At 39.7% G+C, this 14,625-nt stretch overlaps 1 protein-coding gene across 1 annotated transcript in view; it reads left to right on the top strand.

The window, feature by feature from the left end:
• The window catches only part of LOC103778097 (NADP-dependent malic enzyme), a 37,288-nt gene that overhangs the window by 16,894 nt on the left and 5,769 nt on the right, over positions 1 to 14,625 (top strand). The window contains exons 4-6 of the mRNA XM_008945671.1: positions 6,431 to 6,536; positions 9,134 to 9,276; positions 11,828 to 12,001. Coding sequence (XP_008943919.1) covers positions 6,431 to 6,536; positions 9,134 to 9,276; positions 11,828 to 12,001 — 423 coding nt within the window. The remainder of the gene's footprint in view (positions 1 to 6,430; positions 6,537 to 9,133; positions 9,277 to 11,827; positions 12,002 to 14,625) is intronic.

Genomic DNA, 14,625 nt, shown 5'->3' with positions numbered 1-14,625 from the left:
CCTAGAACACTTTCTGTGCTTCTCCTGTCCCTTCACTCTCATGCTCCTGGAGGATTCCCCAAAGAGGTCCCTCAGGTCCCAGAACTGTCTGTAATCCCTGACTAGAGCCCTCCAGATGGTTCATCTGCAACCTTTAGACCATGGATTCACTTGTGATGGAAGAGATATGAAACCCTGTAGAGGTCATCTCCCAACAGGGAGATGTTTCAGCACCTTCTCCCATGAGTCTTAACCACATCCTTTTTTCTTCTTCTGTGACGCTTTAACAACTGATTTTTTGTTTGTTTTGCTCTTAACTCTGCAATAGCGAATTTATAGGGAAAAAAAAAACAAAAACAAGTAAAACCAAAACATTTGCAGTTGGAAATAGTCTATTTACTAATGGATTGCTTTGCTTTTCGGTCTCCAGTTCTCATGTCTTTGGTGGTTCTCACGTCTTCAGTATTTAAGAACCTCAGATGAATTTATTAATTTATCTGTGTACTGATCTCTGTTCCCTTGTTTAAGTAGGCCGCAGTTGACACAGTCAAATGGAGGCAAGTGTTTATATAAATAGATTTGTGCTTCCCTGGTTGTGAGATGGGATGCGTGCCAGCGCTGCTTCTAATGTGGGACAGTGGAGTCATCAGGGAGCTCTGGCTTATTCTCAGCTGCCTCCCAGCTGATGGAAAGAGCAAATCTTGGAGAGCTTCCAGCCCTGCCTGTCTTGCCTGGCTGACATAAAGCTGCTCTGCTCTTCAGCCCTGTTTCATGAGGCAGCCCCAGCAGGACCCGCTCAAACAGACCAGGGCACTAGACTTCACATTGGTGAAATTTGTAAGATTCACCTCCTGTTTTGTAATATCCCACATAGATGTCTGCTGTGCAGTCTAGTCCTCTGTTTTTACAGCTGTTTTCTATGAATTTTCTCAGGGTTTTATTGATGGGTCATTTTTTGTTTGTTATTTGAGCCTCAATTTGGTTCTATAATAGGATGATACGAGTAACTTTCTGTGGAAATTGTAATGTATGTTTGCTTGAAGCCTGACCTCGGTATCTCTTTGCTTCTTGTGCTGTTGATCAGCCAATTAAACTAAAAACTTAATAACTCTCCCTAAAACTAAGAACTGCTTTCAGTTCAAATCCAAAATAGAAGCAGTTTTTCATAATGTTAACTACTGAGTCCTGTTACATCCTTTTGCTCCTTGCATTAAAAGGTCTTGGTGTCCAAGTGACTACGTTTTACTCTTTGTAGGAATGATATATAATAGCAATGACTCTCATCCATTAGGGACTACAGACATTTTAGGATTGCCAAGATCTTTCATACATAATGTCACCATCAGAGAATGCTGCTATTGTTTCTTTATCTCTATACTTCAGCTGCTGACTTAACACAGTCCACATTGTAACTCATTTGCTAATAAAGAATTTAGCTCATATTACTTTCCATCTGAGATACCATGGTGGCTTCTAATATAGCAATGTATCTGTTTTCATGTTGCTTAGTTCTCTTTTGTTCGAATCCAATATATCCCATAGGTTTCTTGGTACAAAATGACACTGTGATAGAGGCAACATTTTTCCCTTCTGAAGTAATTTCTCAGATTTTCACTGAGTCTTTGGACTTAAAGTTTATTTATCTTTTTGAATGTTTTTAATATTCTTCACCTTCAGCATCTAGTGAAGGTGTATTATACAGTTTATTCAGGCAGCCTGTATATAGGTTAAAGATGCTATGGTTGTCTTCCTGGTGCTTTAGTGTGTAGAATGTTGTGTTAAATTTTTTATTCAGGAAATCGTATTGTAACGCCCCTAGCAAATTATTTATTCTATAAAAGTTAAAGAAATAACATAAGAATACATTGCATTGTGAGAAATTATATAATGAAATGTTGGTGCTTTTTTATTTTTTTCTTGAGGTGGTAACTACATTTGAGAATTAAGACATGAAGGATATATATCTTCTTTTTCTAACTTTACCTTCCTCCTGCTACTGAAAAAGTTCATGAGTTAGTATCTTCCCCTCTGAACAGCTGCACAGGCATCACGTCAAGTCTGTTCATCTGTAGTCTTCAGTGTGAAAGACTTCCTTTTTAGATTTAGGGAGTATCACTTGATGCAGGAAAGATGCTTGTTATGCAGCATAGAAAACTTATTACAACTTAAGGCAGCTTCTGATGAATCTTCATACTGCTATTTGAACAACAGTGCAATAACATCCTTTGGTAGAAAACCCTGGAAAAGTTCCTCCCCTGTGTGGCAAGCACTGAAACCCTTCAGTGAAACAGTGAGTCTGTATTGAGGCTTGGTGTACCGAAAGGGGCATGTCTTTAGACTGCTGATTTGTCTGAGCTCTCTCCACTGAATGAATGAGTTTTTAATAATTCTAAAAGAGCAAGACAGTGGAATTAGTAGAAAAATATAAATGTAACTGAAGATGTTTCTACTTAAAAGACCCAGAGCTTCATACGCAGAACCCCAGAGCACATTCAAATTCTTTGAGTGCTTTAATTTTTTCCTTTTCCTATTAGAAGAAAGAAAATATCAGTGAGCTGGGTGCTGTATTAGTATCTTGGGAGAGTGGAGATGCAAGAAGTTTCTGATCTGTGCTGCCTTGTGCTGAGCCTCTATGGCTCATTTCCTAGCAGCAGATAACCAGAGTACAAAAGCTGGCTGCACCAGGGCTGGAAATGGGAATGTCAGAAGATGGGCTCTGCAATTCTGGAAGATCTTTTAGTCAGGGTAGCTCTACAATGACAGGTCCACCCACTTTCCATCTCTCCAGTGTCAGGAGGGAGACGAGACAGAAAACCACACAAACCCAGAACTGAGACTTCTGCATTTTGACTCCCTCCTCTTCCCTCTGCTGACTGACAAAAACTGAGCGATTTCTTATTCCGGCTGCAGGCATCCAGGGGCGGATGTCTGGAAGCTTGCACTGAATGGACTGGCAACCCCTTAGTTTGAGGTTAAGCATGCACAAAATGGAATTGTTTCTTCCTTCCTGCAAGTCGTTGTTTGCCCTGTTGGCAGAGCAAGGAGGAAAGCTAGCTGTGCCCTTCCTGACGCCTCTTGACTTTGTGGAAAGAAGAACTTAACAGTTTGCCAACTTGGGGAGAAAAAAATGCTATCTAAAGCACTCTCCTCTAAATTGTTGAAGTTTTGTAACCAAACCAACTGGGTGATCTTGAAATCTCTGACACAGTTTTTAGGGAGATGTTATAAAGCTCTTTTAGGATCACTGAATTAACAACTAAAATACGTTTCTGATAATCTATTTTAAAACGTACATCAAAAAAAACACCATAATCATAGAATGTCTCTTATAAATATTTTCCAAGAAAAAATTTCTATGTACATAGCTGTTATTATTTTTGCTAAGCCACAGAATTTAATGTTTCATTCTTAGTTAATATACTACAAAAATATTTACTTGGAGACGTGATTCATTCTGACTAATGGATCAAGCGAATTCAGACCAAACTTGAATAAGGAAATAAATTTAAAACTGGGGGAGAGGGAGTGTGTTGGTTTTGTTTTGGAGTTGGGTTTTTGTTGGTTTTTTTTTGGTGAGGGGAATAGTTTGGTGGGTTATTTTTGTTGTTGTTTGTGGTCATGGTAGTTTTTTTAAGGATAGTAGAACGCCTGGTGTGAAATTAAGGGCAGATAGAAATTAAGATAGGGCAGAGGTGAATCTGACTCAGGCTGACCCATTGGACTAGCACTAGTCTCACTAGTGAGTGGCCTGGAAAGGGCTGCAGTGCATCGCATTGAGCTTACTGTTTGAGAACTCCTTTCTAGCTAATTAAATGAAAGCTGATAATCAATGTCAGGCAGAAGTGGGGCTTTGAATCCTTGGTGTTGCATCAGTAAGTGTTTTAACAGCTCCATCATTATCTTAATTTAAAAAAAAAAGTACGTCCTCAAAAGCCCATCAAGTATAAGTCTCTATAAAGAAGTTACTCTGTTTCATGAAGGATTTTGATTATTTGTTTTGATTAAAAAGTAAAATGAAAGAATATCAGCATTTTTTCTCCAGTAAGATGTCAGCCTGGCCTCTTAGCCATTATGCACCGTAGAAAAAAAATCAAATGTCAACTTTCCCAAGAGATCTTGACAGATCTGCAGATCCAGAATGCACCAAATGCTACCAGCCTGCTACAGCCTGAAAAATTATCTGGCCTTAGCTCTTAGAGGTGATTTCTTTTTTCTTGCTAGCCCAGGGCAGTCTCCTGGAAGCTGGATTTTAAGGCCAGAAAACTGGCTTCCTCAATAGCAGCGTGATAAGCTGTTAAGGAACCAACTGAAGAAGCAGAGTGGGATTGGATGGTTGCCCATGGCACCTATTCCTGGCTCCCCAGGAAACCTGCCTCCAACTCGGGCTCTGCCAAGCATTCTGATTTCAATCAAACAGCTGATTAGAATGAAAAGTGGCTTTTATTATAATATTTTGAGTTATTCCTAGCAACGAGCTTTTGGTCTGGAAGCCACAAATGCATTTTTTTCTTTGATGACTAAAAAGAAAACTTCATATTTTTCCACTGAAAATGTTAAGGAAAACTGCTTTAAAATGAGATGCATCTAAGCCATGTGCATAGACTGTGGGGACATCTGCTGGGGTGCTGGGAAATGGCACACTTCAAAATGGATATTGACAGTGGAATGATTTGAGCATGAATATGCCAAAAATTGTTAAATATTGCGTCATTCTCTTGAGGCTGAGAATTTCACATTTTAGCCACAAAGGAAACCAGGTGCCCCTATCGCAGTATTTCGGTGTTGATCGCTCTTGGAGAACACTTAAGACCCCAGTAAGCACATCCAGACATAACACTCTTAATTTAAAAACTCTGTATTTTGGCCATGTAAAAAGAAATTGTAGAAGAGAAATCTCTGGAAATTCCTTGTAATCGTGGGTGAGCCAAGAGAAGCTGGCGTCCTGTGAGGCAGAGCAGCTCCCTCAGGCCTGACCACATAACAGCCTTCCGTGGCTTCCTGTGCTACCCTTGGGATGGAAACGCTTTTCTTACAGCTGGAAATGAAAAATGGGCTTCCCTCCTGTCTGTGAGCTCTTGTGGTGGCCCTTTGAGGACCAGCAGAGAAGCTTAGGTGATGGGACTGGCACAACCACACCTTGCCACATCGCAGAGTCGGGGTCTGAATTGTAGTGTTGGATTTCTCATTTTTTTTGTTAAAATTAAGCCAAAATGGAATTAAAACCACTAATCCTGAAGGAATGAATGAATTCTGTTCCAATACTTCAGTATAGTCTCAATTAACATGCTAAGATTAAGGAAATGTTCATCTTATCAATTGGAAAAGATGTCACTGGGGTGATGATGCGCATCTCTTCTGGCTATTTGGTCAAAATTACATTTAGCCTTCCATTTTCCTCCTGTACTTCTCATACACCCGTACAATCGGCTTCTCACTGTCTGAAGTTGGTAGATGTTTGAGGAGCTGGCACTGCCTTCTAGATTTGTGTTTGAAAAGTATCTTTGCAGTGATGTTTTCTGCAGGCACGAGAATAAAATGAGGGGTGGAGGGGTATGCATTTGGAATTCTTCTGCTGAAATTTTCAGATGCTTGTGTACAGACAGAGGTCCGCGTTTTTAGACAACTAATATAATTTTCACAAATTCTGAGCCCTTCTTGCCCTGCACTCCTTGTTACTGAAACTGAGTTCAAATCCTTTTTGCAGCTCAATGTCAGTGATGCTCTATAGTCCTTTTTCTTGAATCTATCATATTCCATTTGGAAACCTTCTTGGGCATCAGTGGGTGGAAATTGCTGGTGTCGATCAGGACAAAAGCTGTTTCACAGCTGAGTCGAGTTTCTTAATGCAAAAACAGTGCACCAGGCGCCTGGTTGGAATTATTTTTACTCCATCCTTAAGAATGAATTATTTAAATCTGAAAAATGTGAGGCGAAATATAGGCTCCCCTATAGTCTATATACACTGCCCATAGAGTCTCTATAATTTTAGACAAGAACAAAGCTGAAAAAGCTGGGAGGAACTATTTTTGTTTTTCTAAGTTATAGAAAACTGCCTCTGCCCTGGTGCATCTGTACAGTGTGCTATGTAAATATATTTATGCTTTATCACTAGTAACTGTAAGCGTTTGACTAAATTTTAAAAGGTAAAACAGCTTCAAGAATGCTTTAAAGAATGATACTTTCATAGCATTGTTAATACAGCGGTGACTTACAGCTGTTATGAATTTCAAGTAAAGAAATGAATTTAATTTACCTACATTAGTTCTAAATTATCCTAAGCATGTTAGCTGTACACAGTGTAACTTTGTCTAATATGGTATTTGGTGATAGATGCAAAAGTAGAAATGAAAATAGGACATGTTAAACCAGATACTGTGTAAACTGATTATCCCAGGATATTAAGTTCTATTAAACTTATAATAAAGGTATTTTCCTTTTTTTCCTTATGCAGGGGCGTGCCTCCTTAACAACTGAGAAACAACGCTTTGCCCATAAACACGATGAAATGAAAAATCTAGAAGATATTGTTAAAGATATAAAACCAACTGTGCTAATAGGTAATTTCTTTTACTTTAAAGCAACGACCTTATTCTTTGTTTGAAAAAAATGGGGATGTGGCTTTGTCTGAAGACAAGATCAGGTTCTTCTGAACAGAGTTTACCTTTGTGTGTTTTTAGAAAACATTAGGTGCATAAAGGACTCTATTAAGCAACTGAACAAACAGTAACTATCCAAGCATGTAACAGTGTTTTCACTCGAAGCCATCCATTTTACAGGAAGACTAATCCAAGTTCATTTAAACGTCTGATGGAGAACCTTATCACCTTCTTAAATAACCTCAAACTTGGACTGAGAAAACTGAGCTAAGCACATGTAGAGCTGTGCAAGTATGAGCCATGCTGTAGGTGCATCTTCTTTTCCTTCACATTTAGGTCCTCAGCCACACTTAGGTCCTTTGTGCAGATCAAGAAAACCCACAGATTTTACGAAGACTTTTTCTTTCATAAAAGTTGCAGGATTTGGAATCCCAGTAAAGGATTGCTCTGGTCTCTGCAGTTTGGTTATTATATTACAGTGACAGTTTCAAGCTTAAACCGAAAACACTCTTAAATAGTTTTTGTTTTTTATATGTAAGATGAAGAATTATCTATCTGGCTAGTAAAATCACTCACCAGAAGCTGGAAAACCTGAAATGCCATACTGAAAACTGAGCTACATTTTAAGAGCTACCTTTTTGACTGTGCCTAGACCACAGAGTCCTTGTTCAGTGAATGTCTGCTTTTAACAGTGATCATGAATGAGGTGAATAAGACCTGTCTTTTTCTATGCTCCATAAAGACATGACTGCAAGACAGAGACCAATTCGTCTAGAGAATTTATTTAGTAGAATGCAAGGCTGAAAAAGCTACTGGAACAGAAGACTAGACTGAATGATCTGTGTTATTTATCTGGATAAAGGTGTGTGGGTGCTTAGGGAATGTTTACCGTCAGGAAATATGAAGGTTTACTGTGTTTCCTTTTTATATATAAATCTAAGCAGTTCATTCCCTCGAGGTAGCTTTCTCCTATCCATACTGCATAATGAAGGCTCCTCTAAGAGAAACAGCAATGAAAATTAATATTTGAGTTTTTTTCCATTTGGAGGACTAGTCATTCAGTATCTTCCCTGGGGCAGCAAGAGTCATAAGGCAATTTGTGGATACTTCTCCCAGTGTTTTATTTTGTCTCAGTGAATCCTCTTATACATTTCATTGCCTTCAATGGCTCAAGGAAAAGCCTTAGTTTAGCTTAACCCAATGTAAGAAATTTCAGTTTTAAAACAAAAACAAGTAAAAGAAATAGTGAGGTTGTTCAGAGCATTTTGTTTTAACTTTATAACTGAATATAGTTGTCATTCTTATTATTGGCTGTTCAGAAGCAGTTTTAGAAGATATTAAACATTTGGCTATTGCAGACTTAACCAGAAACTAAGGTGTACAACAGGCTCTTATACAAGTTGGTCTCTGTAAGATGACACTGTGCTTCATGTAGAAGCAGTCAGAAAATACTCTGAGACACCTTTAAGAAATGCCATTCCTGGAGCGTGTACAACGCTCTAGCCAGCTCTGCCAGGTGAGGACCCCTTTCACCTTCCTCCAAGTACCCTGTGCTCTCCTTGAGCAGACACCAAGATGTTGAACGGGCAATGTTGGGATGCTCATTTGTGATTATACTGACCCAAGAGAGATCCTCTCCTGGCCCAGGTTTGAATCTGTTCTTGCTCCCCCAAGAGAGGGGACAACAGCTTTTTTTCCTGCTGTTGAAACTTGGATGCTGTGTGGAAATCAGAGCAGGGAGCCAGACGCTGAGGTCTCTGAGGAAGAAGAATGTTAACTTCTCTACAAGCCAAGTGATAGGAGTCTCCTTGGATGTATAGATCCTTAGGACTATAAAGTCCTTCAAGTACTGTTACCTGTTTCCACTGAAGGCATGGAGAGCAAGGACCTGATCCTTGAATTCCCAACTCTTGTAGGTTAGGCAGAAACACAAGTGTAGTGGCACCTCAGAAACATCACACACACCCCTTTGTGGTTGTGAGTACTGTATGGAGAATAGAAAAGCATCTCTGCTGAGATGGAAAGGGATGTATTAAAAATAAATTGTGGCTGTCAGGGAAGCTTTAGACTCAAAATTGGGATTATTCATCATCTGAGGCTGGAGATGACAGAATGATGAGCTTCTAGAAGGCAGAGACTTCACTCATCGTGTCAGAAAAACCTGACATCTGACACACTGGATTTGGGAGAAACTATCCAGTCTAACCTTAGGAGACAAGGTTGAGCCTTTTTACATCTAATTGGACTTAACCTGCAGGTTAGGTGACACTTCTCTATTTTATATAAAGGGCCTGAGAAAAGTGAAGTGAGAAATTCACCAAACTGTAGAGGGGTGAATAGGTTCTGCCTTATGTTAGGGATAATACTGAAGTTTTGTTCTTTCAAAATGTTTTATGCAAAAGTTTATTTTAACCACATTAGGAAAAAGGTTGAACTCCACTTTAAAGGGGCAGGTATGCGGTAAAAGGAGCTCTGTTCTTTTAAAAGTGACATGCATGTCTGTCTTTGAACTGGTTTTATTTGTTTGCTTGTTGTGTGTGTGTGTTTTTCTTCTTCAGGAGTTGCTGCGATTGGTGGTGCTTTTACTAAGCAAATTCTTCAGGATATGGCTGCTTTGAACGAACGCCCTATTATTTTTGCCCTCAGCAATCCTACCAGCAAAGCAGAATGCACTGCTGAGCAGTGCTACAAATATACAGAGGTAACCAAAGATGAACGTCTCTCCAGTATGCATAATTAAAAGTAAATATGAAATTAAATTTAAAATAGGAGGAAGACAGAGGGTGGAGTAGCAAGTACTAATCATGTCTCTGTGTGTAGGTAAAATGAGTTAAGTAATGTTTTTTTCTGATTTTATTAAGACAGTTTTACTGAAGTCAATATATGCTTGCACCCTCATAAAAACATTTCATAGCTTTTATTGGTGTCAGGCATGACTCATGGTCTTTATGCGTGTGCCAAAGCATCAGTAACCATCCGTCATTAAAGTCTTATGTCTGTTTTTGACTGTGCCATTTTGTGTAATATATACACCCAGTGGCATGCTTTTCATTTGAGATTTTTAGAAGTACTCCTTAGGGTAAGAAAATACTTCAGTACAGGAAATAGAATCTTTAAAGTAATTCTTTGTTAAGAGTTGGGATAATTAACTCCTTTTACAAAGACTTCTATTATGGAAACAGATGAAAATTAAGAGGACTGTGTTTGCTTACTTATTATCGTATTATAGAAGTGCTAACAAACACATTATCCTGTAATTCAGCCTAGAATCTGAAAGGTATGAATACTTGACTGTATGTCTCATAGTGGGTTGTGTTTGGATTTCTTGTCAAACACAGGGCAGTTTGAATGGCAGCTGCACAGTGTTTGAAAGACAGATTTAGCATGCCTGCTCCCCACTGCAGAGCACACAATTACAGCACAGTGCAAGAGCTGGGGACGTGGCCTGCAGGAAGGGCTGGTTACAGTGGGTAATGACATCTGGTAGGCAGAGCAAAAGATGCACTGAAGGATTTGATCTGTCACCAAAATGTATAATAAGCTGGCCATGATAATACTGCATGACACCAAACCAAACAGAATATGCTTCTGAAGAGCTGAATAGCAACAGTGGCATATTTTAAACTGCACGTTTCCAGCTCTTTAAAATAGACAGAGATATTTCTGACACAGGGCGCCTCTGAAGTATTTAACGGTGACATTTATCGCTTTAGCAGTGCTAGCATAAAGGCTGGCTCTCCTTCCCCACCCAAATTTACTGCTTAAATCCAAGGGTGCTCCTTCCCCGGCAAGGCAAGAGCCCGAGGCCTTTGGGCTGCAGAGACAGAGCCTCTGCAACGTTATTCTCCTCATTAGTCCAAAACTGCATTTCCTGTTGTAGAAATTACTGCTCTCTCCCTGTGTATCAGGAGTGATCTGGGGACAACACGCATAGAAGTGCTCCGGGTGAGTCACTTCAGAGGTCCCTCTTCTGCCACCCTTGAACTGCACCCTTGATGGTGCCAGCATCTGCTCCCGTTGGGGTGTTCCTCATCCCAAGGGAGCAGTGAGATTCTGACAAACTTGCAGCTTCCTTGAAGCCAATCTCTTGGTACTCCAGTGGTATCACAGCTCTAAGTGTGCATACTACTGAATGACACCAGGCCAAATATTCCTCTTAGCTAGAATTAAGCCATTAGCAACATGAGCCCTGTTGCCACATCTGGGCCACCCTGCAGGCTTCTGTTGCTCCCCACAGCTGCCTGATTTGTGTTAGCATGGAGCTATGCATGTGTTCGGGTCCTGGGAAGAGATTTAGAGGTCCCATGTGAACTACAATGTAAAATGAGTTAGAGCCAGTTCTCTTGTGCTCAGGACAAGTGATATGGTGTAACTTGTATCTGTACTGCTAAATTCTGTAATTCCCCAAAACAGGCTGGCTCTTCCATACTGCCTGCTGGAACCAGGCAGTGCGTGGTGCCTGAGCCATGGTGGCAACTGTGCTGCTTGGCACTACCCAGAAATCTGCTGGGGAACATCTTAGCAGTTTATCAGTATTGGATGATCACATGCTGGTGCCTGAGCTGGTGCCCTCGCCCTGCTGCCTGCTCAGTATGTTATGATGAGGGGAGCCACAAGGTCCCAGAAGAGGAGGCCCCATCACCAACCTGTGCTATGGGTTGCACCATGGGATAACATACCTCAGATAGAGCTTACATCTCTGTCGTTCTGTAGTGGAGTGTGTGCAGGGACCTCAAGAGGGGAGATCGAAAGGAGCAAAACCCTCTGCCTGTCCCCATAGCTCCTCACAAACTGCCATATCCAAATGTGCAACATTTTAGTGGCCTTAGTGTCATTTTTGTAGATGATCTGCTGTTGGGAATAAATCCAGCAGCGTCACCCATCATTACCAAGACAGTACAGTCTAATTTGAGTTTTGCAGCTCTTCCCATGTACCCTTCTTCTGGTGTGGATGCACAAGGTGAATGATGAGTGCTGGCTTTCACTCTCTCCCCCTCTAAATTGTTCTGATGACTTCTACCTGAATAAGGCAGTGGTTAGTCTCTGACATCAAAGAGTTGCAGGGAACTGCCAGTGATTTTTAGGATTCTGATGTTCTTGAGACATTTTCAGTTAAGTAGCTCTAACACCCTCTCAGATATTAAGAGATGTTAAATAGATGTAACCCAGCTTCCACTGTCATAAAGGGATATGTGAATCGACAGCATCCTCACAACTGACATGCTTTCTCTGGCTTTTTTATTACAATTTAGGGACGTGGCATTTTTGCCAGTGGAAGTCCTTTTGATCCTGTCACTCTTCCAAGTGGACAAACTCTCTATCCTGGACAGGGTAACAATTCCTATGTGTTCCCTGGAGTTGCCCTTGGTGTTATTTCATGTGGACTGAAACATATTGGTGAGGATGTGTTCCTCACAACTGCTGAGGTATTGTATTAAAAACTGTTTTAATTCCTTAATTTAATAACTTGGTAATAATGAACAGTGAAACAAATAGTTAAATATTATCTTTTAAATTAGAAAAACAGTGCTTTCTAAGATTGTTCCTTGCAAGGTATGTTGTTTTTTATACATTCTGTTTGAACAAGTTATTTTTAAAAAGTTAATCCTTGGTTCAAAGGCCATCTGACATAAACTCCATCTTCTTTAGGCAAGAAAAAAGATAAATACTTCAGTATTCAGTGCTGTATTACCACCAGTGAAGGCATGTATGTACAGTTCACATACATGTGCACATAGGTTTTGTTTTACATTGAATATTCCAAAATAGATTGAAAGGAACTGTAATTTGATGTTGATAGCTTTGGGGGGACTTTTGTGGGTGTTTTGCTTGCAAAAATGATTTGAATTTCTTTTAGCTTTTTGCTATTTTTGAGTAGAGCTGTTGGCATCATTTTTTTGTGGACCTCCCTTGTTGACAGCTGCTGAAAGTGCTCCATTGCCTTGTGGCACCTTGCACCACAACTTGACACAATTGTTGTGTTATTCATCCAGGTTTCTTTCTTATCTTTTTCTGCACTGGTTCTTTTCTTTCTCTACACATTTTTTTAATGATCTTTGTTCTGATACTGTCTGACGTGTGAGCTCTCCTCCTTTATCTCCACTCAGTGGGCAAGAGATGACCAGTGAGCAAACACTTCCAGTTCATTCACCACCTACTTCCAATGATTGTTCAAAATGTGACATCTGCTGTCTTATAGTAGGACATCATAAATGCATAGCAAGTGCATAACACTTGTTTTGCCACAGAACAATAAGTCAATCCTTTACCAAGTGAACTCTACCCTAGATGCACTTCAGTGATAATTTCTACCCAGTCCAGCTCATATAAATTACAATCCATAAAAACTTCATGAAAGTGGAGAGTCCTAATCTTCAAAGAAGCTGTGTAAGTACGCTTAGGAATACATGGGTTGTGTAGGTAGCACACAGAGGAAGCCTCAAAGCCATGCAATTATTGACTATTATGGAACAATTTAAAAAAAGAAAAAGAGCAAAAAAGTTGTCCCAATTAGCAGAAGTGAAAATGCCTGACTCAACTCTTGCAGCTTCTCTAAGAGATATTGCATTCCAGGATTCTTGCTCCTTGTGTCCTCCTCATGGATTAAAGGGAAGAAAATGGCCCTTTCCTGTCATTTGGAGGCAACTGATAGGCCATGTGATCCTATGACCAGCAGTATCTGGTATTTCTTAAAGGGTAAGCACCCTTGCTGGATTTCTGAAGGTTTTAAGGTGTTGTACTATGGCATCTTTAAAAACGTTTTCCAGCAGCTTGCCTTTATAAGAAAGACACTCACTATTTCCATCTTTATAATTAGTAAAAAGCCCAGACTGTCTCCACTGGCTTTGACCATCTTAGGAGGGCAATGATCCATCTCTTAAGTCTTCGGATAATTATATCCTCCATTTAAATCCTTCCCTGTAATTTCAGTTGGATACAGTGATCCTTGCTTGCTGGTCTAAAATGCTGTGTTTAATATTGTCTTACTTCTTTGTAGAAGTTGCTTCATTTTGGTTTGGGTGAAATGGTTCCTATGTAGAGAGTGCTGATGGATGATAGTGGGCACATATGTGAATTGAATGATGTCTACTAAGTAAAAAAAAATCTGTTCTGAACAAAGACACTTAACCAACCAAAGAAACGTAACAAAGGGAAGTAAAATGGTATCAGAAATTGACTTTAGCTGAAATTAGCAAAGCAAAGGCAAAAGTGCTTTTTGTTTTGTTTTCTTAGCTTTTTTAATGGAGGGACAAAATCCAAATAGTTTCATGTGGGTTTTAGAATCGTGGTTAGTATTCTCCACTTGAAATGGAAGGACCCAAGATGGTGCAAAATTTAAAGCACCAAACTCATGTATTTTAGACAGAGGGATCTTTCCAGACTGCAGCAGTCGCTTACCTGAAAAAGGAAAGTATAAAAAATCCGCAGCCCACGCTGCATGCCTGCACCTCCTGTCTTCTTGCTTTGCTACCTCTCCAGTTAAATCTGATAAAAGTCACAAATAGCTTATTGTAACTACAACAGATTCTACTTTCAGTGTTCCTTTCTTCCTGTCAAGTAAAATAGAATGTAACTTTGAATTTGGATGACAAATCTAAAGTACTGTAAGCTGTAATACCTCTTAATTGCAGGCAATTGCTCTGCGATGACAAGGGACATTACCTATTCTTCTAAGTCCTATCAAACATATCAAACATAACAAAAGGGGCAGATAGTACTGAACTAATGAAATATTCTTGGCATGTGTGACCTACAGATAAATTACTCCAGAAATAATCCTGTTAAATCCTTTCATTATAGAATATATGTACTCCAGAAGCCAAGATGACCCTACTTGCTTTATGCCATTTGTCTTGGCTGCCTTTCATTTAGGTTCTGCAATAAGGCTTAGATAATTTCTCTCTTAAAACCTTGAATTAATTAAAATTTAAACCATGAAAATAACTATATGGGGTTGGACCTAAGATTCAAACAGCTCAGTATCTTCCTGTGAAAGTAATCAGTAGCAGAAGATTCTTCTGGTGAAATGGCTTCTCATCTTCTGGTGGTC

The sequence above is a fragment of the Merops nubicus genome, unplaced genomic scaffold, assembly GCF_000691845.1.
Source record: "Merops nubicus isolate BGI_N331 unplaced genomic scaffold, ASM69184v1 scaffold12720, whole genome shotgun sequence".
Taxonomy (NCBI): Eukaryota; Metazoa; Chordata; class Aves; order Coraciiformes; family Meropidae; genus Merops; species Merops nubicus.
This window is presented reverse-complemented; position numbering and strand designations above follow the sequence as displayed.